Source organism: Protopterus annectens, chromosome 8.part0 (assembly GCF_019279795.1).
Source record: "Protopterus annectens isolate FY-2018-M chromosome 8.part0, PAN1.0, whole genome shotgun sequence".
NCBI lineage: Eukaryota > Metazoa > Chordata > Ceratodontiformes > Protopteridae > Protopterus > Protopterus annectens.
Window position 1 is genome coordinate 344,331,254 of NC_056741.1, and position 24,892 is coordinate 344,356,145.

Below are 24,892 nucleotides of genomic sequence, written 5' to 3' on the forward strand. Positions count from 1 at the left end.
TTTACACATTTCATATGGGTAATAAATTCAAAAAATAATTCATATTTAAAACTTGCTCAAAAATATTTACCAAATGGTGTAAAAATGGTGGTATAAATGTGCTTACATTTTTATTTGCAGTGTGTACTACTACTGATCACCCCCGCAAAAAAATGTGGTAACTTTCTTGGTATATTATATAGCCCCCTCTGATAAATTTTGGGCTTATCATGAAAACATAAAAGTAAATTGAAACATTTAAATCCAAAAGGGTCAGCAGTTACACAAATGTCCATGTTACAAAATATCTCATTGGCATCCAGCTTTCAATAGTTTTTCCCCATTTATGTCCAAACCAGGATTTTTAAGAACTCTGCATACAATTTAAATAATTCAGTTTTAGCTTCATTGCCATCCTAAGTGGGGATGACTGTACAAACAAAGTTAATGGTCCCATTCCAAAAGACTTCCTCTCAATCTAAGTGACCACTTATACCGAGATCAAACTACAAACAGGTCTTTTGGAATCTAGCCACCTGTGTAAGCCTGTTTGTAGACAGATCATACACTGAAATAAGTCACTTATGCTAAGAGTACATCTTTTGGAATTGGGGCAGACTTCAATGAGAACAACTCTTTTGAAATCTGGCCCTTAGTCTTTGTTATTCCTATACACTGTGGCATAAAAGACATGTGCCTTGAATGTGTAAAGGAGTTGGGGCCTTGTGGCTTTCATTGTTTTTCAGAACATTCAGTTCATGATTTCCCATCACAAATGGTGTCAGTGGGGTCAGCTCTAGAGGGGCATTGTGGGTATACAGAAGATAATGATGCAAATGGCACACCTGCTTGTGATATGGCTGATGCCTCTAATCGTAATCTCACTTTGTAGAAGTATTAGAGTATTTTACCAGATGAAGTGTGGTCTCTATAGTCATCAGCCAGCAGTTGTGCTCTGGTCACTACCTCTGGTCTACAAGTACCACAGACAAAGTACTGTATGTCTTCTTGTATCAATGGATGAAATAATATGCTACTAATTACAGTGGTTTAGTAGATTCTTATCAGCCTCTTCCTTACAGGACCATGATGTGCATGTACTACTTGCATAAAGCCTGTTGTAGTAGGGACAACATCATGTGTGCTAGGTACATTAATTGTAACATGGATGTACTTTATGGCACAAATGACAATCCTCATATCACAAGGGGTTTCTGTACATTATACTGGGGCATATGGATTTATTCTGTTCCATATTGTTCGAGGCATTCATGGAATTGATACAGAATCCTACTTGTGGATGTTTAAAATCTCAGAGACATCCCAAACAGAGCTTTGAAATGTTTCAGTGGTTAGGACAGTGACTGAAATCATTTTTTTCTTTGTTTTTTGCTGACACATGGTGCCTCCAGTGGTAGTATGTGCACCAATATCATGACACATTACCTAGTATGTTAAGAACTGTGGTGTCCATTGGAAACTGTTGTAGTTGATTCTGAGTGTGTGTGTGTGTGTGTGTGTGTGTGTGTGTGTGTGTGTGTGTGTGTGTGTGTGTGTGTGTGTGTGTCTGTGTGTGTGTGTGTATGCTGTGTGTCCAGTTGACTCTGTGTGTGGTGACACATGCTGTAGAATGAATCTGGACATGTACTGACACTGCTGTCTATGTGTTGGAGCCATTGGTGTTGCCTGGGTTGTTTCTGCAGTCATACCAGTGAAGACAAAATTAGACATATTCATACTAGTAGGACTTTGCATCTACATTTCACCACCTCCTTGGAGTTAGAACTCTGGTATGGAATTTACAACATCTCTTACTTGTGGCTGACCTTTATGCATGGGGAATGCAACTACTTACTACAGTCATTTGCCTATAATTATACACTAGAAAAAAAAGCTTGGGCAAGGAGGATTCCAACCCTGTACTTTATCATGTCTGAATCATACAAACCTTCACTTTTGCAATTTAGGCTGTTCACTAGGGATCATGCTTCTGAATCTTTCCTGACCTGGACAAATGGAATAGTACCTAAAGCAAATAAGGTCACTGGTGAAATCCTCTGAGGCTAACTTTGAGTCCAAATTGGCCACATCCACTAAGGAGAATCACAAGGCCTTCTTCACATATGTCTGCAATCTCAAAGGTAACACCCAAATCTGCTCTGAACTGGTCAAGAATACTGCATACACAAATGCCACAGATATAGCCGACCTGCTGCCAGATAGATTCAGTGAAAATTTCACCCCCCCTGCCCCCCATCAGTAAACCAGAACCTCCTCTCATCACCTTGAAGCAGGTCTTTAATGCCCTCTCAAAGGCAAAAAATATAGTCTCCATGGGACCCAACAACATCCCTGGCTGCATCCTACATGAATCCAGGCATGATCTCTCAGCTCCATTAGACACCATATTCAACCAAAGCCTGAGCATTGGCTTCATCCCAGCCAAATGGAGGGCAACCACTGTCATCCCTCTACATAAAAGTGGAGCATCCACTGACCCAGGCAATTATAGGCCCATCAGCCTGACTAGTCTGATCTGCAAGGCCATGAAATGCATTATCGTGGACCTTATAAACAAGGACATTGGCAACCTCCAAGCACTTGACCCCACACAGTCTGGTTTTGTCAAAGCGAGATCATTCCTATTAAACATGGTCAACTTCTTTGAAACAGACACCAGAGCCATGGATGAGGGGAAGACGATGCACATCACCTACCTTGACCTAGCCAAAACCTTTGACACTATTCCCCACTCGGGTATAATAGATAAACTCTCTTAGCTAGGCATCAACCCATATGTTACCAGATAGGTAGCTGCTTGGCTCACTGGTAGAACCCACTTAGTTAAAATAGGGGAAGCCACCTCTAGTAGTAGACGTGTAATGATAGGGGAAGCCACCTTTAGTAGTAGACCTGTAATGAGGGGTGTACCCCCAAGGATTGGTCTTGGGGCCTCTACTGTTTAGGATATACTTTTCTGAGGTGCAAGCCAAAACGAGTAGTCTGTGGCTGACCAAGTTTGCAGATGTTTGCAAGCTGGGCACTGTCTTAAATTCCCCTAGTGATGTGAACATCCTCCAAGAGGGCCTTACCCAAACTAATGACTGGTGCCAAGAGCGTGGCCTCAAACTGAATGCCAAGAAATGCATCATTATCCCCTTTGGGAAAAAGGCATCCCCACTAATTATCGCATTAATAAAAATGTACTAAGCACGCAAGCAGTCATGAGGGACTTGGACACCCAGGTTGACAGCAACCTGACTTTTGACCACCATGTTGCCTCCATTGCACAGAAAGCTTTCGACATGGCTCACCTCATAAGTAAGGGTATTTCATCCAGGAACAAGGAGTTCATAACATCCTTGTACTCCTCCCTTATCAGACCCATTATCGAGTACAATGCCCCCTTCAGCATGTTCCTTGCCAAGCACATGCAGCAGCTGGAGGGACCACATAGGTTCCTGACCAGGAAAATCCAGGGTCTCAAACACCTGTCGTATTCTGATAGGCTGAAAGTCCTGTCAATCTACTCAGTCTCATACAGATTGCTCAGATGTGACCTCTGTCTGGCATACAAGGCTATCTCAGACCCAGTCTTGATGGAGTTGCTGGATATCAATAAGTCAAATTCCACTCAGGCAACCCACACGCAACTCCTCAACTTGGTCTGTGACATTAATAGAACTTGATGGTTTGAGAGATTTGTGTCCCAGAGACTCCCCTGTCTGTGGAATACACTAATTTCTCCATGTTAAGCAGAGTATCTCCCTCGCCCTCTTTAAGTGGAACCTGGATGACTGGATGGGAAACAGAAAACAAATATACCCCTGGGATCCCACCTGTGTCCCTGCTGGACAGGGAAAACAGGTACTAACTTTGTGGGAACATGGGCGAAATTCTTGACTAGACTTATAAGGACCTCTGGGCCAATACCCTAGTATCATCCTATGAACCTATAAAGGAGAACAGGTGGGGCTAAAATGTTTTTCAAACTTATCAAGGTATCTGACTGTGTTAAGCTTTGTGATGGAGCTATTTCATACATGTGTGAGGATAAACACAACATGCACCTCCTTTTTTTAAACAATAAACATGTTTATTAAACCATCACTTATGACATAAGCAATCATACATTTATATAAACTAAAACAAACCACACCAATACAGCCCTAGTTGCAAGCATTTTACGTCACAAACCATACTGACCCACTCCTAGTTGCAAAGATTATGCACTACTTATAATCTACCCAATCATTATCAGTCAGACATTACATAGCTCATTTAAGTCCTGCCTCCCATTAAACCTCATCCCTGCCCTGTATGTACTGTTCCCACAATTCCCATTTTTTCCTATGTAGTTTGCTCCTACCTTTTTCTAAGGATCTCAGTTCCAGTTGTTTTATCTCTGTTACTATATTCTCTGCTTCTAATATAGTTGGTTTACATTTTGATTTCCATTTCCTAGTAATTGCTTTTTTGGCAGCCACCATAACTAGACAAAGGAAGGCCAGGAATTGAATAATTCATGTAATGTTGCTTAGATTATATGCTATATAACAATATATGTGAAGTATAATGTTTGTTAATGTTAATTTGTTAATACAGATTGAATACTACTTTTGTCTAAATGTAAATTTGCCTGTGTCACAAGTGATAATTCAATAAAGGTGTTTTAAAAAAAAATTATTAATAACCAGCCAACAAAAAATAAAAAAAAAACAAACAAGAACTTGCTTCTGGACAATGACAATAGGTGTTGTCATAAATAAACAAGTTTGGAAGTCACAATGTAAAATCTAAGGTACGTAATCGGAGGACACAAAATACCATAAGATACATGTATTTATTTATTCATTTATAAAATACTATTATTATTATTATTTATTTTGTGTAGTGGTAATAAAATGGCAAGTAGGAACTCTACTTTGGTAACAGTAACATGTTTTATTTTATATCAACAACACTGCATTACACATGATAAAAGCTACCTTACCCCTTGAAGTCCTGGAGCTGTATTCTCTCTCCAAGAAGTTGCAAAAAGTCAGAAAATGAATCACTTTCTTCATTATTACTAAACACTTCTTCTTCGGTTGTCTGTAAAGCAAGTAAAGGCAATGAGCCATTTATAAGAAAACTATGTGCTGTGGGAAAACAAAAGCTATACAGCTACATACATATTTTTAAAGTGTTACTTATCAAAATTGGATGTTGAACACTCCATGAATGAAAATATCAGGGAAATGAATTTGCTAACTTCATTTATTTTCTTTCATCTATGTATTCATGCATATCATAAACAATGTTATGTTATAATCTAACAGCACAAAGAAGTCATATAACCAAACATTGTCCCCAGGATTCAGTAAACTCCATATAGGAATAGTGTTATTCTCCCACAGAGTGAATGGTGTCCATGTCCGAATCCCCCTCTCTGCAGCGCACCTTACATATTAATAAAGGCGCACTACTGAGACGGATCTGTGGACACGGGCACTGACTGAGTGCTAGAAGGTGTGTTACGGTGCTGGCAGAACTGTAACACACCCCCTGCACTGACAAAGTACCGTACGGCACTTTACAAAACAAAACAGTGTCTGCGGACACTGAAAGAACTAAGTACTGAAATCAGTGCAGGGTGTATGTGACAGTTACTGTCACAAATCCTCTTGCACTGACAAAGCACCATATGGCACTTTACAAAATAAAACAGTGTCCACAGGCACTGAAATAACTAATAGTACTGAAATCAATGCAGGGGGTGTGTTACAGTTACTGTGACACACCCCCTGCATTGTGAAAGTGTCATGCTACATAATTAGATAAAATACATAAAATAAAAGAAAAGAAAAAAAATGCTTTCCCACATGAATGCTAAATATCTGATTTTGGTATTCAAACCATGTACCTACTACATGGTAAATTGTGATTCTAACCCCCTAACCTAACAGAGCTGTACTAGTTTCAGCTATACATTTGCATACACCTTCTTCTATAGCTGAAATTTTGGACAGCTCCACTAGCTAATGGAGCTGTCCAAAATTTCAGCTATAGAAAATATATACAAATGTATAGTTAAAATATAAACAGCTCTCTTAGCTTAGTGGCTAGAGTCACAACTTGCAATGTAGTTGGTGCATTGCTTGAATACCAAGACAGGACATTTAGCTTTTACATGGGAAAGCAGTTTTATAATTTTTGTATTTTATTTAATAATGTAGTAATTAATATTTGTTAACTAGGGTATTGTGACTGGTTCAAATTCCGGGAGTCAGTGGAGATATAAGGTGAAAACCCCCATTTAAACACAAGTGTCCCATACAGTACAGTCACACCCCAAGGTAATGTAATGAAAGCACATAAGGGGTGGTCATGTAAATTTCACAATGACTGGTCATTGATAGTCCAAAATGAGCGTGCTGATTGTTCAGCCCATTCAGCATGCCCATTGTAAATCCTAGCATATACCAATGGAAAAAGGTCCGGTTGCCCCGACTCTATTCCATTGCTATATACTGTAATCTTATATATATATATATATATATATATATATATATATATATATATATATATATATATATATATATATATATATATATATAAATCTGGACTCTGAACATAGCAGAGAGATAGGACGGAGAAAATACTAGGAAAATCAGGTATGTTATTCAAAACTAAAGACATATACATGATTTTCCTTGTATTTCCTCCATTCTCCCTCTCTCCTACCACTAAACTGCCTGACATTTTATTTTTGCATATATATAAAAAAAAATAGAAAACAAAAATGGAACAATGGAGACCTTCTTTTCTGCATTGCTTTCTTTGCTAAAGATAAAGCATTCAAAGAGTAAGTGTGTGATGTCATAAGTGGCACATTAATACTTAATATAATTCAGTAATTCCGGTTACTTTTGTGTGCAACAGCTTACCAGCAACTGTTAGTATGGGTATAATTACATTCTAATATCAATAAAGGCATCAGTAGCTGGAATTTCTGATTCCAGACATGATTAACATTTTACCTTTTCCCCATCTACTACTCAGTGAAAGAAAAACAATTTTTTGTAAAGGTAACTGGAAACATTCAATACTTTATCCAACTGCATTTTCCCTCTTGGTTACAATTTGGAAGCTGGTTATTTTACTGCACAACCCAGTTTACATATAACTGTATTATCTTTGATGATGAGGAAGGGCAGCAATCAGTTTAATTGGGCAACCTAAACAAAAGTGAATGTTACCTACAGTTGTCAGTCATTAACTCCCCTAGAAACTTCCCAGACCACACAAACGGTGCACTACCACTACCTCTAGCTCAGTGTAAAAAAGTGCAACAACGTATCTTTTGGAAAACAGGAGCACCCTTGCTTTTACCACATTAACTCTACCTTCCCCCTTTAGAAAATAGGCATGGCTATCAAATTCCTGGACATGCTTGTCAATAAAAACTCATATTTATCCGCCATGCATCCATAGTCATTACAAAATCCTTATATTTAGCCAGCTGATTATCAAGGGAGTTTCCTCCAGGTCCAAGGATGTTTTCATACCTATCTGTTACTCACTTATTAGGCACATAATTGACTGCAATGTCCCCCTTCAACATGCACCTGTTCAGACAAATGTTCTAGCTTAGAGCCTACCAACATTTCCTCATATAGTAACTGGCCTTGTAGTTTTATAGGTATTCAAGCCATTTGTGGTTAAGAACTAAAACATTAACAAAAAGATCCTTAAAACCTGATTAAACATTCTTTCAACAAAGTTAAACCTTAAAACAATCCAAAACTCAAAAATGAACTTAGCAGCAAACTATCTACTGAAAACATTTTATAAAAAAGTTGCTAAACAATACCTACTGTGCTCCCAAGTAGAAGGCAAGTTGTCTCTGAAGTGCAGATAATGTGAATGTTATTACGCAACTGCAGGAGCTTCTCCATGGAGAAAAAAATATATAAGCGTTCCAAAACATAATCATCCTCAGCTGAACTCCTCCCCCTCCCCTATTCCCAGTCATTAAGATTTAACACAACTCAACTTTCAAATGTAGTGAATATCAATAATGCATCCACTTATGAAGTGTCACAGAAATAGGTAGATTCAGAAATGGCCAAAATACAAATTAAAAAACATTCCAAGGAATTTAGAAACATTTTGTACATGACCATGGCAAAGTCAGCACTGTTTAGAATGCAGGTGTAGCAAGCATCAAGGTTCATTAACAACGAATATGGGCATATCATTCTGTAAAACAATCAGCTTCTCACCATGGCTGCAGTACATCCTCATGGCCAGATCATGTTAGACTACCAAGTGACTAGGTTAAAGTATGACAGGCATAACAACAATGTGTGTTTGTCAGTGTTTTACGTCACATGTCTACCTGCACATGCAGTAAAGCCATGTTGCTTGTGTATTGTATCAAGCCAATATACTTAAGCAGAGACATTCACTGGAAGGAAAAAAAAGTCATCAAGGATGGCTAAGGATACAGTGTACTGGGGGTAGTAGGTCAGCAGTCACAACAGACAAGGTCAGAAGACTGCAAAAGGAGCTGCTGACCAAAGCAGGGATGCAAACCATGATGAAGAAGGGTGTGGGACCATACCTGAATGCGGATTATGTGAAACCCAGACAAGAGAGCTGGGGTACAGGTGTGTATAACTACAACCATTCTGGCAACATCAGAATTCGATCAGTGTACTTGTACTATAATGTAAATATTATGACAAAAATACAGCCTGGTAGGGATTTGACACATCTACATTGATCAGTTACATTGTATACAGTAGGTCTTTTGCAAGGTGAGCCAGCGGCGGAGTCCAAATAAAGGTGTCAGGGAAGAACTTAGGGGAACTGCAGAGTGATAATAGGAAATGAAAATTAATGTTTCACAGGAATTGAACCTATACGTTGGTTTACGGATATTTTTCTTAACAGTGAATTAGCAAGGTAAGCCACAGAAGAACTCATGCTAAGACTCTGACAATAACAAATTTTAGGGAAATGGGTCTCACTTGCAGACTTAAGCTTTATTCTAGTTTCTAAACCAAGATAAATTTATTGAACCATTCTTCCAACCATTGACATACTAACGTAGTACATGAACAGTGTTGATGGGCTTAACCCAAAATATAACATGTAAAAACATAGGATTAGCATCAGCAGCAAACCACTACTGAATTAAATTATATCTCATTATACATAAAAAAAGTAGAACACACCACAGTTCTACCAATTGTTTCCTGTTTAGGTGCTTATTATACCATGCTTTACATTTGTCACTCAGCCTTTGAAAATCCCTAGTCTATCCTTACCTAGTCCCCTATATAATGGACGCCTATAACGGGGCTACATATGATTAAGAACATATTATATGGAAATAATCTAGCCTCCTTCTTCTGAGCATCTCCAGCACCTTCCCCCTCATGTCATATCAAAGTTCCAATCACTCATGGGGGATTTTTGCCACTAAATACCATCTTCTTGAAGGTAATGTTAACTAAGGTTGGGAAAACGGGGTAGTCAATGTATATATGACTTTACACCACTCTGCCAGTGACAGCTCCCGTCCCAGGAATAAAACCCATTTGTTTCTAATTTCACTGATTCCTGATCAATGGGGTCCAATTCACCTACACATAGAGTACTAAGTTTCAGACAATGCCCTGCATGAGGAATTATAGACCCATTCACCATACCCTTCCTGATCAGGGTATCTAAGACACTATCTAACTGCAGTTATTGCCACCACTTAATATAAAGTATAGTATGCCTTTCCTGAATATCCATATATGACATTACCAGACCAGTTATATCACTTGGTTAACATAATAAATGCCCTTTTCTATCCATCGTGGCTATCATATAGTGTTATTATCCACTTGGATCTACCATTGGACCATAACCGTAGAACTGTGAACTTTGCTGAAGTCTGAAGTCTTCCCCAGGAATTATTCTTATAGTACTACCATTCCATTCCCCCTGGATGTTATATTTTGAAAGCTGGCTCACTCACCATACAACACCTTCCATCCTTATAGAGAGGAACTGTAGGAAGTGCCCATATTGGCTCGGGACACTCCTTAGCCCTGATAGCAAAATAACCAATTGTAAACCTGCCATATGTTAAAAAAGTTTGGGAGACTCCAACCACCATCCTTCTTCTGCAAGAACAACTTCTGCCCACTTATTACGGGGATTTTACCTTCTCATAAATAATCACCTATGACCCTCTGACATTTACTAATAAAGTTAGTAAGGGTTACAATAGGAAAATATCTGAGGAAAAATAAAAACCTTTATCCTATTTCATCCTTGACAACTGTTGTGAAATGGCACTTAGCTCATTTGTGTCATGGATGGCAACCAAAGCCAAACCAGATTATGTGGTACAAGCTATTGGTGGGAATTCATTAGTGTTATATATGAAAAGCAGCATCATCTGCATTGACATCAATAGTACACTTTGCGAACCATTGCAGACAGTCTGAACACAAAAAGATAAGTGATGCGGGAGCCCTTTTCTGCAGATGTGTGTGGTTTGTTTATCCACTTTTTGACCACATTAAAGACTGGAAATAGGAGCATAGGATAAAAAAGGGATACAAGCTGAGATTTGAAAAGAAGGCAAGCAAATAAGGAATGAGCAGGAGGGAGTTGGGGCATGACTGCACCTCGCAGCTTTGTAGCTTCAGATTTCTAGAGAAAGGGAAGGCTAATGTTGGGGCAAAAGCCCAAATTCTGGGACAAATTATACTTACTGTGCACTTATACACCTAGATACTGCATATAATACTAGGCTTTACAGTATCATGCATTCTATAAAGTTAGGCTATCACGTGTGTGACATTATTTAACTGACTCCATCTTCAGCTGATCTGCCAGACATCTACAAATGCAAAAATATTAGACAATGATTTATGCATCTATCAGATATGTGCAAAGTTGAGAGGTACATGTGGGAAGCAGATGCATTTTTTTTGGGGGGCAGGAGCCTTTTTCCTTAAAGAAAATGGGAAAGTTGGGGAAGGAAGTCAGGAAGAGGCAGGTAAGATACGGAGGTTAGGTAGGAGGGGGAAGACATACATGACTGACTGTGAGGCAACACAATGAGGGAGCACAATAGTGAAGATGACAACAGACAAACAGAGTGAAGACAATTGGTAAGTACAGGACTGTTAAACCAACAGGGGTGAGCATGGGCATAAAAGGGAAGGGAATACCAGACTAGAGGACAGGACTGGGTGTTTGCAGGTGTAGTCGCTGCCATCTTAGACAGTAGATGATTACTTATCAACCTGTGTGATGTCACCACTGGTGTCTGGCTGAGAAGGTTGAGCCTGTGCTAGGCACAGACAATACTCCATGAGTTGACAGATCATGTTAGCCATGTGGTAGATGTGGGCATCCAACCCATACCTCTCAGCTGTCCAGATTTTTGGCTCATATTTTCTGTCCATTTCTCATAAAATTGTGGTTTTCTGGCAAATCACTGGCAAATCATTGAGGACAGAAGTAAAAAAAATAATGTTTCAGACTTCATATCCTTTAGAAACTTGTTATTCTGTCAACTTTCTACCTTTGTAAAAGCAATATGTAAAGAGTGTCCCAATTTTGTGCCTTTGTCCCCCCCTTATTTGTGACTTGGTCCAGATTTCTTGCTGTAACAGGTTGAGAGGTATGATCAAACCTCATGTTCACTTTTCCCCCCACAATTTCCACCAACTCCTGACAGGTGACATACCTGTCACCTCCACTTGTACTACTAGTGGTGAGTACAGGACTACCTGTTGCAGTTGCTGTTGTTAGGGCAGGAAGTGTGGTGAAAACTATATCAGGTTGTGAACCAGATGTGCTGGGTAATTCTGCTGCTACCTGTTGTGAGGAATGACAGGCCATGCTGATAGGGGTCTGTGCAGATCACTGTGCTTTGCATATAATAATAACAGAAATGGAGAGAAACAAAACAAAACAAGCAATATGTATATTCATATCTCTCTTTCTCTCTCTCTCTCTCTCTCTCTATATATATATATATATGTACAGATAGATAGATAGAGAAGTGGGACATGTGTGTGTGTGTGTGTGTCAGAAAAAGCATAGTAACAAAGGGGGTTAGGGAGGAGAAATACAAACAACATGAGAACTGCATTCTTAACTGACTATATTGCTAATGATACAGTGAAGCTGAATCATCGTTTAATAGTACATCATAAACAGACATTTCATCAACACATTTAGGAGAATACACTGAAGGCCATACTCACATATGGTCTAAGAGATAGAATACTAAATGGCAGGGACTATTCTGGAAGACCACAGCTATGTGCCTGTGGTCTGAGATGCAATTTCATTGTTTGAAAATAATGTTCATAAACTGAGCTAAGCATGATGATCACACCATTTTATTTCCTTTCATGTGACAGACAAAGGCCAGATACTGATATTCTATACAAGTATCTGGATCTTTTCTATCACTATATACCTGTAGAGTATATTGTGTATTGTATCCAGCAATATCCTGCTTATGTATACTACATATGTGGGTCATGTTCTAGTGCTAGTAGTGGGATGAAAAACATTAACATTTTTTCCATGATAGCAGGTCTTTGCTGGGTGCTTATTGAACCTGCAGACATCCTCACAATGTTACAGGACAAGCAACTTAACATGAGTATCCACTTGTCCAGCAACAGAGGAGGAGGTGTGCAGAAACACACTTCTAACATTACACACTTATGGTATTACTCTTAAACTATGCCACTAATGATAACTGTGTATGTAGTGTACATAACTTGTGCACTATTTTGTAATGCCTCCTACTGCTACTGTGAAATGTAAACCATTTGCAAGATAGCATGTATTCTCAACCCATCACTTGCTAAGGCACTCAAGTCTGCTCCTGTACACCTGCCTATTCCTTTTGATGTTGTCTTGTGCTAGGGATATACAAAGATATACATTAAAATGTGCAGATGACACACAGTGGCAGGTCCTTTGTCTGTGTATGATAAATCATACTTGCAGTACTGAGGTGGTGACTATGCCTTAACTACTTTCTCCAATCGGTAAAGAATGTCAGGATTGCAACACTTTGTGTCACTGCAGTGGTGACAGCACTGTTCCTTGCACATGGGATGCCAGAAGATTAGGTGATAGCCTTACTCAAATTATTTCAGACATTAGCCTTCTGGTATAGCTCTCTTGCAGGAGCCAATGGCTGTAATACTTATGAAGAGTGTCCAGAAAAATCCTGCACTCCTCACACCACCTCTTTGCTCTAAAGGGAGCTGTGCTGTCTCCTTCTCCAGCCATGATATCTCTGATAGCAGACAATTGGCGCCCAAATGTTTCATGCTTAGCACAATGATGATTATTGACAAGTATCTCATCTGTGTCAAGGAAGGCAAAATCAGAAAATGCAGATACTGCATTGTTATGGTCCCACTGGCACTTTAAGATGTAAAACATAGCAGTCCTCTATTCCTCAATATCCTGCTGGGAGCACATGCTCCATCTTCACATGGTTAAATAAGGCGTTTCAGCTATCTCACTTCTAAAATCTTCTGCTAATCAAACCTGTGCAGTGCTAACTGCAGGTATGCAGGTGTGTACACAACAATATGTAGACAGCTGCACAATGTTTACCAGGTATGCTAAATACACAAATTGAGTGCTTCTGAAAAAGTAATGAGATGAGTCCTAACTAGCAAAATCATCTCACCCAGTGGGGTTTTTTATATGATATAAGTTCAGTGAGAAGTCCTGTGTTTCATCATGCTACAGAATAAACTAGCTATAAAAGGGGTTTTATTCCTGTGACCTGTTGCTGCAGAAACTTTTTTTCCAGAGTGAGATATTTGCCTGTTTAAGTTTAGTGATGCATCTTACACATCTACTTATTTGTCCAGGCTCAGCTTCTGATTCTGATGAAGTTTGTTTGTTATACACTAGACAAAATCACTAAATCTTTTGTGTGAGTAATAAAGAATTCAGTTTTCCTTGATCTGGCTGGCTGCATCTTCATTTTCATCTGTGTATTACAATTAGCTTGTGTGTAGTCCGAAAAGAGCATTGTGTGTTCAATTTTTTTTGTGTTGAGGATGGGTGCATAGGTTTTATTTGGGGAGAATGATTTTTGTGTGCACTTTTTTATTTTTCATGTCATACAGGATTATGGCATCCAGACCATCTGTTCCACGCAAACCACCACTGAGTGTTGCAGAGAACAGCGGTCATAATTGAAGCCTTACACCACCATGAACCCTTCCTGCTTGAGAGACGTAGAGGTGAGATGTCTGCCAGAAAAAGTATATGGCAGCACGTGTTTGCTAACATAAACACAGCAGGTGGCTATGCCAGAAACTATAATTAGGTGTAGCACTGTGCCACTGATATGATTACAGCAGTACACAGGAGGGCAGTTACAGTAGCATGAGAGCAGATGGCTATGGGAGGTGGTCCTGCTACAGAACCACCACTCACTGAAACTCAACAGTTCCTGTCCACTGTCAGAGATCCTGACAACTCAGAGGAGGTTTCACATGGACTCATTGATGTTGGCGCTGATGTGGACGACAGGCTAATAGTGTCCCAAGATAACTTTCAGGTATGCTCTCTCTCTCTCTCTCTCTCTCTGTATATATATATATATATATATATATATATATATATATATATATATATATATATATAAGGCATTTACTGCCATTCTATATATTTTTACTTGTTACTAATTGTAAATGTGGAAACATTGAGATGTGTGCCTTAGAAGAGACAGGGTCCAACAAAGATTGTTTTTGGGTGGCGTAATGGTCAGTCTGATCGATTCTAAGATATTCCTTAAGGGGAAGATAGGCAGATTATTATTATCTTGTCCTTTTGTCATTTGCATTGTGATTCTTATTAGCCTTCTTTTCACTGCACATGGCAAGTGCAAACTTTCTTTGATTAGTTATGACCATTAGTTAGATGTAAATCTAAGGAGGAAATAGCATGTACTCCCTTAGCATCTGAAATTGTTTAACATGAGTATTTAGAACACAGTTTGGATCATTTCCAGTTACTGTTTCTCTCCTTCTTGTGTTTGTTGATTATTATCACTAGTGATCCTGACAGTGGAAGTTTAGAACTCTTACCACCTGATGTCAAAGTATCAGAAACCTCTGATGATGATGGTGATATAGAGGTACAGTCAGGGAGTGCAGAGATTCAGTCTGACACTGAGGTTGTAGTTCACACATCCACAGGGCTTATTTTGGACACAGTTGGTATGCCTACTAATAACAATTCCACTGAGCCCTCAGATATAGAAAAGGTTGAGTGTGATAAATTTGATAGGGGCAGTGTGGTTACTCCAATTGCAAAGCTGGTTGACTCTGCTCATAGCCATTGTAAGGCCATTGTACTACACAGGAAGGTTGCTAGAAGTGCTCAGAGAAGGCCTACTGTCCACTCTCATCATGATGCTGGTGTGTCATTAAATGCCACCAGATGTATGTACAGGGTCATGATGAAGGCACATTCATGTTCCACCAGGGCCTTGGAAGAGCTAGTGTGAGTCCTAAATGAGGCGCATTCTGACGTGTGTGACTGCCTCAACCATGTGGGTAACTCAGTTTTAAGGATGAGTGACACACTGGATCTGACATTGTCTGTGCTTGAAAGTCTCATGCAGGAACGTTAACATCCATGTGTCTGTAGAGACACAACACCTTCCTTTAGTAGCCGACATGGCCGTGTCAGATCCCACTTCCATAGTGGCACTTAATCCACTGCTCTGTCAGTGATTGAGGTGTCCACACCCATATGTGATAGGCCATGGTGTTGTGGTTCTTGTTGTAAAGACAGCTCATCCAGTAGACATCGCTCACAATCAGGTCATAGGGTCATAGGATTATAAGAGATTACTAGGCTATTGATCCGGAGGTCATTTTAATCCTAGCCATTTCAACCCAATGTAAAACCATAGAGGTACTAGTCAATACCCAAGATTGCATTTAGTGATGACTGTCCATGTCCAGAAGGGTTGTGGGTGCTAATTCTGGTAAGAATTTATGGTGCCCCATCCACTCATCCAGGTTCCTCTTGAACAGTGTCATAGATGTGCTTTGTTTCACATGAACTGGTAGCCTGTTCCAAAAACATGGCAGTTGCTGGGAGATAAATCTGTCCCTCCAGCATGCCCTATTTATGTCACAGGCCATATTTAAGTCCCTGGAACAGGTAGCCCTAGACCCATTTGATTTATGGATATGAAGTTCATTAGGTTTGGGTCTTGGGTTGCTCTGTAGGCCAAGCATAAGTCTCCCCTAAGAAGTCTATATGATACATAGTATAGTGATAGGGATTTTTGTCGGTCCATGTAAGGCACATGCTGGAGGCCCTTAATCTTATTTGTTAGAAGTATCTGAGGTCTCTCTAATTGCTGTATATGCTTAGTACATTACATAATGAATAAGGTGTTATACTCAATTATTGGCTGGATAAATGCCAAGTATAGGGGATTATGACTTCTTTTGCTCTCGAGGCGATGCCTTTACTAATCAAGTGAGCTATGTGGAAAGCTTTCTTTACAACAGTAGGCATATGGTGGTCGAAGTTAAGGTCGCTGTCAACCTGTGATCCCAGTTCTCTTACCACTTCATGGGTACTTAGGGTATTGTTATTGATTTGATATTGTGAAGGGACATTGTTTGTGCCAATGGGAATGATGCCACACTTCTTTGCATGCATTCAGTTTGAGACTGTGACTAATACACAAGTTGTTGGTCTGTATAAGACCATCCTGGAGTATACTGACATCATTTGAGGATTCAATGATTCCACATAGTTTGCAGTCCTCTGCAAACTTGGTCAGCCATGACCCTTTTGTTTTGACCTGAAGTTCTGAGAAGTATATACCAAACAGTAGGGGGGGGCCAGCACTGACCCCTGGAGCACCCTTGCTGGTAGCAGGTCTGCTGGTTGATGTGGAGTCACCACTTTGATAGTTAATGTCTGGTTTGTGAGACAGTTGGCACTCCATCTTAAACAAAGGAGTTTACATTCAGTTTGCCAAGTGTATTGGTAATGCCTGAATGTGGGATTGTGTTGAAAGCCTTTGCCAAGCTGAGGTATGCTGTAGGCACAGATTTGCACTCACTAATGGCCTTGGTCACACTGTCAAACAAATCCACCAGATTTGACAGACAGGATCTGCCCTTCACAAAGCAGAACTGGGTAGGGCCCAGGTTTTGGAGGTCACCTATGTCTTAATTTATGAGGTCCATAATGATACAGTCCATGCCCTTACAGATGAGGTTGGTCAGAAATGCTGTCTTTGAACTTACAACTCTACCATGCACAGCTCATACCTGTCTGACATGGCAGGACTTAACACTAGCACAAAGTTTGATTGTGTTCATGCAGATACACACACATTACACAAAAACTGACCATACCAACTTACACACATGCAAGCTAGGAAAATCTTTATGTTGATTGGAATACAATTCCTGTTAATATCCCTGAGGTATTACCTGTTTTACTGAATGCTTTGTGATTTTTATTCACATGCATTCACTACTTTGCTGTTAGCCTTGGTATACTGCCCCCACCCTGTGCAAATGATGATGACTGTGCCATGCCACTTGTTTATTTGAGTTTGACATTGAGTTGCGTATATGTCTAATATAGAGACTGGATAGCTAAGGCAGTCTTTCTCATTATGCTGATTTTTATGAATATTCATTAGATAAGATAATTTTGGATGTTTTTATACCTACTCATTCTCGAAGGCTTTTGTTTTCAGTTAATATTGTAAGTCATGTATTCAAATCACTGGTACCGCATTCCTGCTTATTGCTCTACTTGTGAAACATTGATATAATTGTCCTGTTGACCATTGCGTACAGTGGGTAAGTGATCAGCTTGACGTCAGTTGTTGCATACAATGCATGGCTGTATACTGCAGATGTCATTCCTATAAGACAGTAATACCATTGGTGGACACCTTGTATAGGTTCTGACTGAGTACATTTATGACTAATAGTATGTAGGTATATCATTTATACTTATCTTCTTACACATGTGTTCCTATTCTACAGGTTCCACACTTACCTTGACATTACTGCAGTTATGAGTTATGTGCTTTGGGGATGGCTCTGTCTGATGCTATTCGTACACAGGCATTACATGGGGAAGTAAAAGATTTGGATGTTGGATAGCATCAGTTTTACTATTTATATGTGATTAGGTTATGTGTATTCCTTTGCTGGTGAGCGTGTGTGCAAACCTTTGCCTCTCAGGTTGTGAATGTGTGTGCTATCCTTTGCCTGTTAGCCAAGGCAAGGGCATTTTGTGCATGCCCATATCTGCTGGCTCCCTCTGCAGCTGGAGGTTCTCCCTCAGAATACTTGTCTGCATGTACTGGAGGTTTTGGCCCCACCTGTCATCCAGGAATGTGTTGTCCTGGCCCTTGTTGTCCCTGTTGCAGCTATTTCCCCAAGATGATATTATGCAACATGACACAGACTATGGGAATTTCTGCGCAGCTTCCTGGGTTGCACTGCAGGGCATCCCGAGATGTGTCTAGATAGCAGAACCGTGACTTCAGCATGACAAACACATGCTCCATGATGTTTCAAATTTGAGCGTGTGCATCAGTGTATTCTTCTTCTGTGGGTGTGTGTGCATTTCCCATGAGTGTCTTAGTCATGGTTCCAATGCATAATCTGCATCACCCAGTAGATAGCCTTGTGGAACAACACCCCAGCAATCCTTGTGTAGAGCTAAAGGTTGTGCCATACGTGTGAGTCATGGTAACTACCTGGGTTGCCTGTACAGACATCAAGGTTGATTCCTCAGGCATTAAAGACAACCTGGAAGTTGACTGAGTGGAACCCCTTTTTGTTGATGTGTATCTTTCCTTGTTCACCAGGTGGGGCTTTTATTTCTATGCGAGTGCATTCTATGGCCCCCAAAACTTCAGGAAAGTGTGTTACTACATAAATTTCCTGCATTGTTCTTGCTGTCTCCTCTGGTGTTCATGGAAAATAGATGTGCTACCTTGCATGTTCCAGCATAGCATTAAGACACTGATGCAATATTCAAGAGGCTGAGGACTGTGACACCACTATGTATCTAGATCCATATCTATCCATATCTATACATCTATATAACTACCTCTCTCTCTCTCTCTCTCTATATATATATATATATATATATATATATATATATATATATATATATATATACACACACACACACATACATATAAATATATATATATATATATATATATATATATATATATATATATATATATATATATATATATATATATATATAAATATATATATATATATATATATATATATATATAATACACATATATCCCATGTGGGTCTCTAGAATGTACCAGTAGCTAATATCCTTAATGCTGCACATAACTTTGTTTCCTCTGGTAGAGGTTCATCTTGATTTTTTCCTGGTTCAGAGGTAGCAGAGCTCCTGTAGTATTTCTCTATCAACCCTGCATCACTCTACTATTTCAATATCGTGCAGTGTATGATATGTTAAACGGTGTCTGAACAGCCTTCTTCTCTTTGAATGAGGTCTGTCAGCAGCCGCAGCCTAGACTTGAGCCTGTTGCACTTATACATGCAAGAAAGCAGCAGCAGCCCCTAATATTGCTTTTTTCTAAGTGTGATAGTGGCTCTATTCCAATCCGTTTTGGAGTTCATGCCAAAGAACTACACCAAGTCTACCTGATTACTTTACATCTTCCTGAATGGCTCTACCATCTTGGATTGGTTAATTAGCATGTAATTCCACTAGCATATTTTACCATTTACCTTTGTTTGGTGGCTCTGCACGATATGTAGAGCTATTTAATGAATACAAAACAGTGCTCTATCATGTACTATTCAAGATAGCAGTGCAGAGATTAGCCATTCATGAATTCAGCCCATAGACTATAATTGAGACATGCAATGATATCTGTGGGCTATGCTGTGCGGCACATGGTCTAATGATCTACATTGACTGTTCAACAGACATTTCTTCTCATCTTTAAACAATATATGTATATATATATATATATATATATATATATATATATATATATATTTTTTTTTTTTTTTTTTTTCCAGAACAGGTACTTACATTATTGTTTGTAGAAGTCATGTCTGAATGCTCACTGATTCCTGCTCAGTGATGTCAGTGGCATCATATGACAATTAATCAAATTTTTAACTGCTTTGTACAATACATTCAAATGAGGTAGTGTACCTAAGTATTTAACATAAGCTCATATCTAGCAGTTGAATGAAGACATATTATATTGTTTTTTATCTTATACAATGTTTTCTCACTTTGAACTATGCTGTATATTAAAGTACTACACATCTGATTATTTAATTTTATTGTACACAATAATTTGTGGCCTCATAGACAAAAACATCATCATTTCTGCAATGGTGAGGGTGAATTAGCAGCAGTATTTGTTTACATGGCCGGATACTTGTTTTCATCTTTAATTTTCTTCTTAGTGTTTCCTTTGAATTTGTGAAATACTATTTTTAAGTTGTAGGCAATTGCCAGCTGTAACAATGATAATGCACAGAGCACTAACGATGTTAATCACTGCAATCTTATGCGGCATTTTTTCCACAGTTCCATGAGGTTTTAAGTAATACAATTACAGGAATATTTTTTTTTTACTTTATTTAATAAGTTATTCCCCTTCTAGATAAAACATTCACATGTGTGTGGGAAATTCAAATTGTAAGTAACAGAAACGTCACACTTGAATAATAGTAGACCAAGGTCAAATGTGTCATACAAATTCCCTGGTCCTTCCCCTCCTCATACAAAAAGTAAAGGCTAGAACAAGGAAACAGTACATAAGTCAAGTCTCCTGCTGTGAACTGTCAATCACATCTGGTAACAGCTCAAATTACCCTTAGCACTTTGACAGATAGTAAAGTTAGGTGTGAAGGGGGATGGGAGATAAGTCAAAGTAGTACAATTCAGGCTTCACAAAAAATGCAGTTTAGCCATTCTAAAAAGAAGCAGCAGTAAAAAGCACTTTGAAAGTCTGTTCTGTGGCATTTACGCTGTTTGTGTTTTAAGTAGTCACTGAAAGGCATGAAATGTTACTTAAAACTAACTGATTGAAAGACAGCAGTGTATGCATGTAAAATCAATGCAGTGATAGGATCTGTAGGAAGAAAGTAGCCTGCATGATGTAACTTTTTACAAACGAGCACTTCATTTTGGGATACCTAGAGGGAAACTAAACAATCAGAATTACTTCAAGATGCCAGACCCCAAGTTGTTAGACTCAGAAATTATGTATAAAAATATTTAAAAACCTGTAAATAGTCCCAGAGTGGTGCTAAAATATAGGAAACACCAAACCATGATAAAATAAAAATGTTTTTTCAGTCTGTTGGTGGGGTTCTCCTTTAAGAAGCACTTGAAGTCTCATGTGAGTTACCCCTACATGTCTGAACAGTGCCCTGTCTGCACCCCCTTCTGAGACTGACTGCTACTTATGTCTGATAATTCATAACTAGTGTATAAATGGAGGTGGCTATGGATACTTAGTGTGTCACCATACTGCACATTATTGTGATCACGGCTTTATCCCTACTCTCTGTCATTTCCATGTAGTGCTGGAAATCCTCTTGTATACCCTACAGGACTCTAACCATTTTCAGCTGACTCTTTGTGGCAGTGCTCTGAATGCACAAACAATGTCACCATACGTTTACTGCTGAGCAGCCAATGTTATACATGTTTCCTGGTAGAGCTGTGACAAAGGCCTGAATCTGGCACCCCTTTGTAAAGTATGAGGTACTTGGTGCAATAGATTACACCCATGTTAAAATTACAACCCCATCTGGTCCACTAGGGGGTGGGCTGGGGGTGGGGCAGTACCCTAATTGGAAGGGCTACCATTCTATCAATTGCTTGGTCATGTGTGATGCACAAGGGTGCATCACCAAAATGTCTATCCAGTACCCTGGCATTGCACACTATTCACATATTTGGCACACTAACTCACTGTATCCCTTTTTTCTGCAAGGTAGGATGCCCGGTGGTTATCTTGTTGGTTAGTGGAAAAATATTTTTCTCTTTTTTTCTACTTTAAGTAATTATTCAAGGTAAAATGTATTGCTGCATGTATAACACCTTTTCTTTGTCTTGCCCCCCCCCCCTTTTCTCTCGCTCTCTTTTTCAGGTGATGCTAGATATCCACTGGAGCCATGGCTCATGACACCAGTAAGAAATCCAAGTGGAGCTGCCGACGACAATAACAACACAGCCCTGTCCCAGACTGGTACTGTCATTGAGATGGTCTTTAGCCTCTTGAAGGGTTATTTCATGTGTATAGATGAGGGTAGGGGCACACTTCAGTATGACCCAGTTACTGCATGCAGAATTTTTACTAATATTGTATTGTGCACAACACAATCATGCACTGGTCTGGTGGTCAAGGCTGTCACTGCAGATATCAGTTCTAGTCCCACTATGATTAATGATGTCCAGCCTGTGGCAGTAGTAAGGGACCTCCTATGTCAGGCTCATGCACAGCATATGGCTGCAAAGGTAAAGAGGTGGAATCTAGCCCAGAGATATAGACCATGATATTGAAGTTAGTATTTCCTTTCGTGTAAAAAACACATAGAGTAAAATTGATAATTATAATTTTATATATACTATAATATAATATATATATAAAAAGGTATTTTATTTATATTTTATATTTATTATTAATTTTTTGATAGATTAGATTATAAGTTTTTTTTAAATGTTTTTACTATGTGGTGATATATACATCTTGGAAGACCATGTATATTCTTGTAAACTTGTAAATGTATGGCATATGTCACTACTAAGGTTTTTTAAAAAAAGACCAGAAGGTTTGAAGTGAAACATTAGCATGATTATATAACTGAATAATTGGATTATTGAAGTACTAAATGGCCAACCAATGATAGTGAATGTAAAGATATAAAATGTTTCCAGAAACGTTACTAGATGATTCTGATGAAGTCTCCGTGGAGAGATGAAAGCGCTTAATCTGTGTAATTTTTTGTTGTTTGAGTTTATTTTATATTAAAGTGGTTTATTACAACATCGTGGATTTAATTCTTGGAGCAGGAGTCGAATAGTTTACTTTTTATGAAACACCTGTGGAAGGAAATGTATATACTGGTGGAAGACAGCCTTTATTGTCCTGGAACTATGCCTTATTTTCATTATTTTTTGAAGTGAAAATCCTTTTTGTGGTTATTGGTTTTTGTGGCATTGTTCTGGTTACGAGGAGTCTCCACACAATGAATAACAGCACCCTGTTGAATGAACTAATCAGGGTAATACAGAACTATTCGCAAAATGATAACCTACTTCCTGATTCAGGAGCAGAATTACCATGTGCACAAAGCAGTCCGAGGATAACGGTTGAGGCCGAGATGACGTCAGACGCCATAAGTGAACCTAACCGAGCGACGAGGAGAGGGGAGAAGGTCCAGGAAAATACAGCGACTAGAGGAGGTGAGGCCATTGGTCGATAGACCAGGAGAACTGGGAGTGAACACAACGAGGCCAGCAGGAATAACTATTATGCAAATGTGGACTTTAATTTATGGTTGGACAAATCCTTTAGTAAAGCTGATAAACGCGAAGGGAGAGATCAGCTTGATAACACGACCTTTAAGGACAAATGTAAGACTTTTAAAACACTTTTGACTAGGTACAAAACTTTAGCAGTTGACAACTGGTATTTTAATAAATGTTTAAATGACAAAATTGTACCTAAGGGACTTAGGATCAATAAGTTTCCGAATAATACTGTTGTTGATACAGAATTTTTCAAAGTAATCAGTGATATTTTAAACGAATGTGGTTTGGCCATATTAAAAGCCATGATAAAAAATAATGAAAGTATGATGGTGCAATGTAAAAATGAGATAGAGAGGTTGAACAGAGAGATTAATGCTGATTTGCTTTTTACAGTTGCTGAATACAAGAATGTGTACTTTAGAACATTGCAGGATGTAGATAATATTACTACTAAAAGTTACAACAGGAAAGCTATGAAACTGGAAAGACATTTGAATGAATATCGACGTGGAATAGCCTATTACTGTGACAATAGGAACACCAAAGGGCAATGGAGGTTTGAGGATGGTTATAACAACAACAGAATAGGTGAAAATGATAGATTTAGGAAACAAAATGAGTATGATCCCCACAAGTATAACAAAAATGGGTATGAACCGAATTATGGGAGAGAAGAGAATCAAAGTGGGGAGGACCCTTTAGGGGGGGAAGGATCGAGAAGGTCCGAGAGGATATGGAACCTAACCCAACAACTGTCCTACACCCAAGTGACGGGCAATTACAATATTCACAAATATGGGAGGAATGGCTACAGATGATAGAGATAGGGACAAATTATGAGAAAACAATTGATAGTGACATAAATGAACAAGAAGGTCATTTTGTAAAACAAAACGTTATAGTTTACTCATTTAACAACTTTAATATTTTTAATTATACAGATACAATAATTAATGAGAATTATTTTAAATTATTCATAAAGGGGTTCACTTTTGTTCCAACAAGAAAACCAAGTATTGAGAGTATTATACTTGATGTTAAGATGTTTACTAGAAAACTAAACCTTGTACACATATTTAAAGATGAGGTTTCAAATGAAAGGGGGAATATGTTCAAAAAGAGGAGTACTTACAACCCTCCCCTACACCATGATATATTAAATTTTGAAAGTTGTGTTGTTAGTAGGCTAAGAAAAGAATATAAAAAAGAAAAAAAGTTACAGGTGAATTTGTCAGTAGAAGAAGGCAAATTACTTAAAGAACTAAGTGATAATGATAAAATTCGGATAATGAAACCT

The 24,892-nt window shown here is 38.7% G+C and overlaps 1 protein-coding gene across 4 annotated transcripts in view; it reads right to left on the reverse strand.

Annotated features, from left to right (window-relative positions):
- The window catches only part of LOC122808798 (rap1 GTPase-activating protein 1-like), a 1,319,062-nt gene that overhangs the window by 430,137 nt on the left and 864,033 nt on the right, over positions 1-24,892 (reverse strand). For all 4 annotated transcript variants that reach the window (XM_044079845.1, XM_044079848.1, XM_044079846.1 and 1 more), the window contains exon 12: positions 4,973-5,073. In XM_044079845.1, coding sequence (XP_043935780.1) covers positions 4,973-5,073 — 101 coding nt within the window. The remainder of the gene's footprint in view (positions 1-4,972; positions 5,074-24,892) is intronic.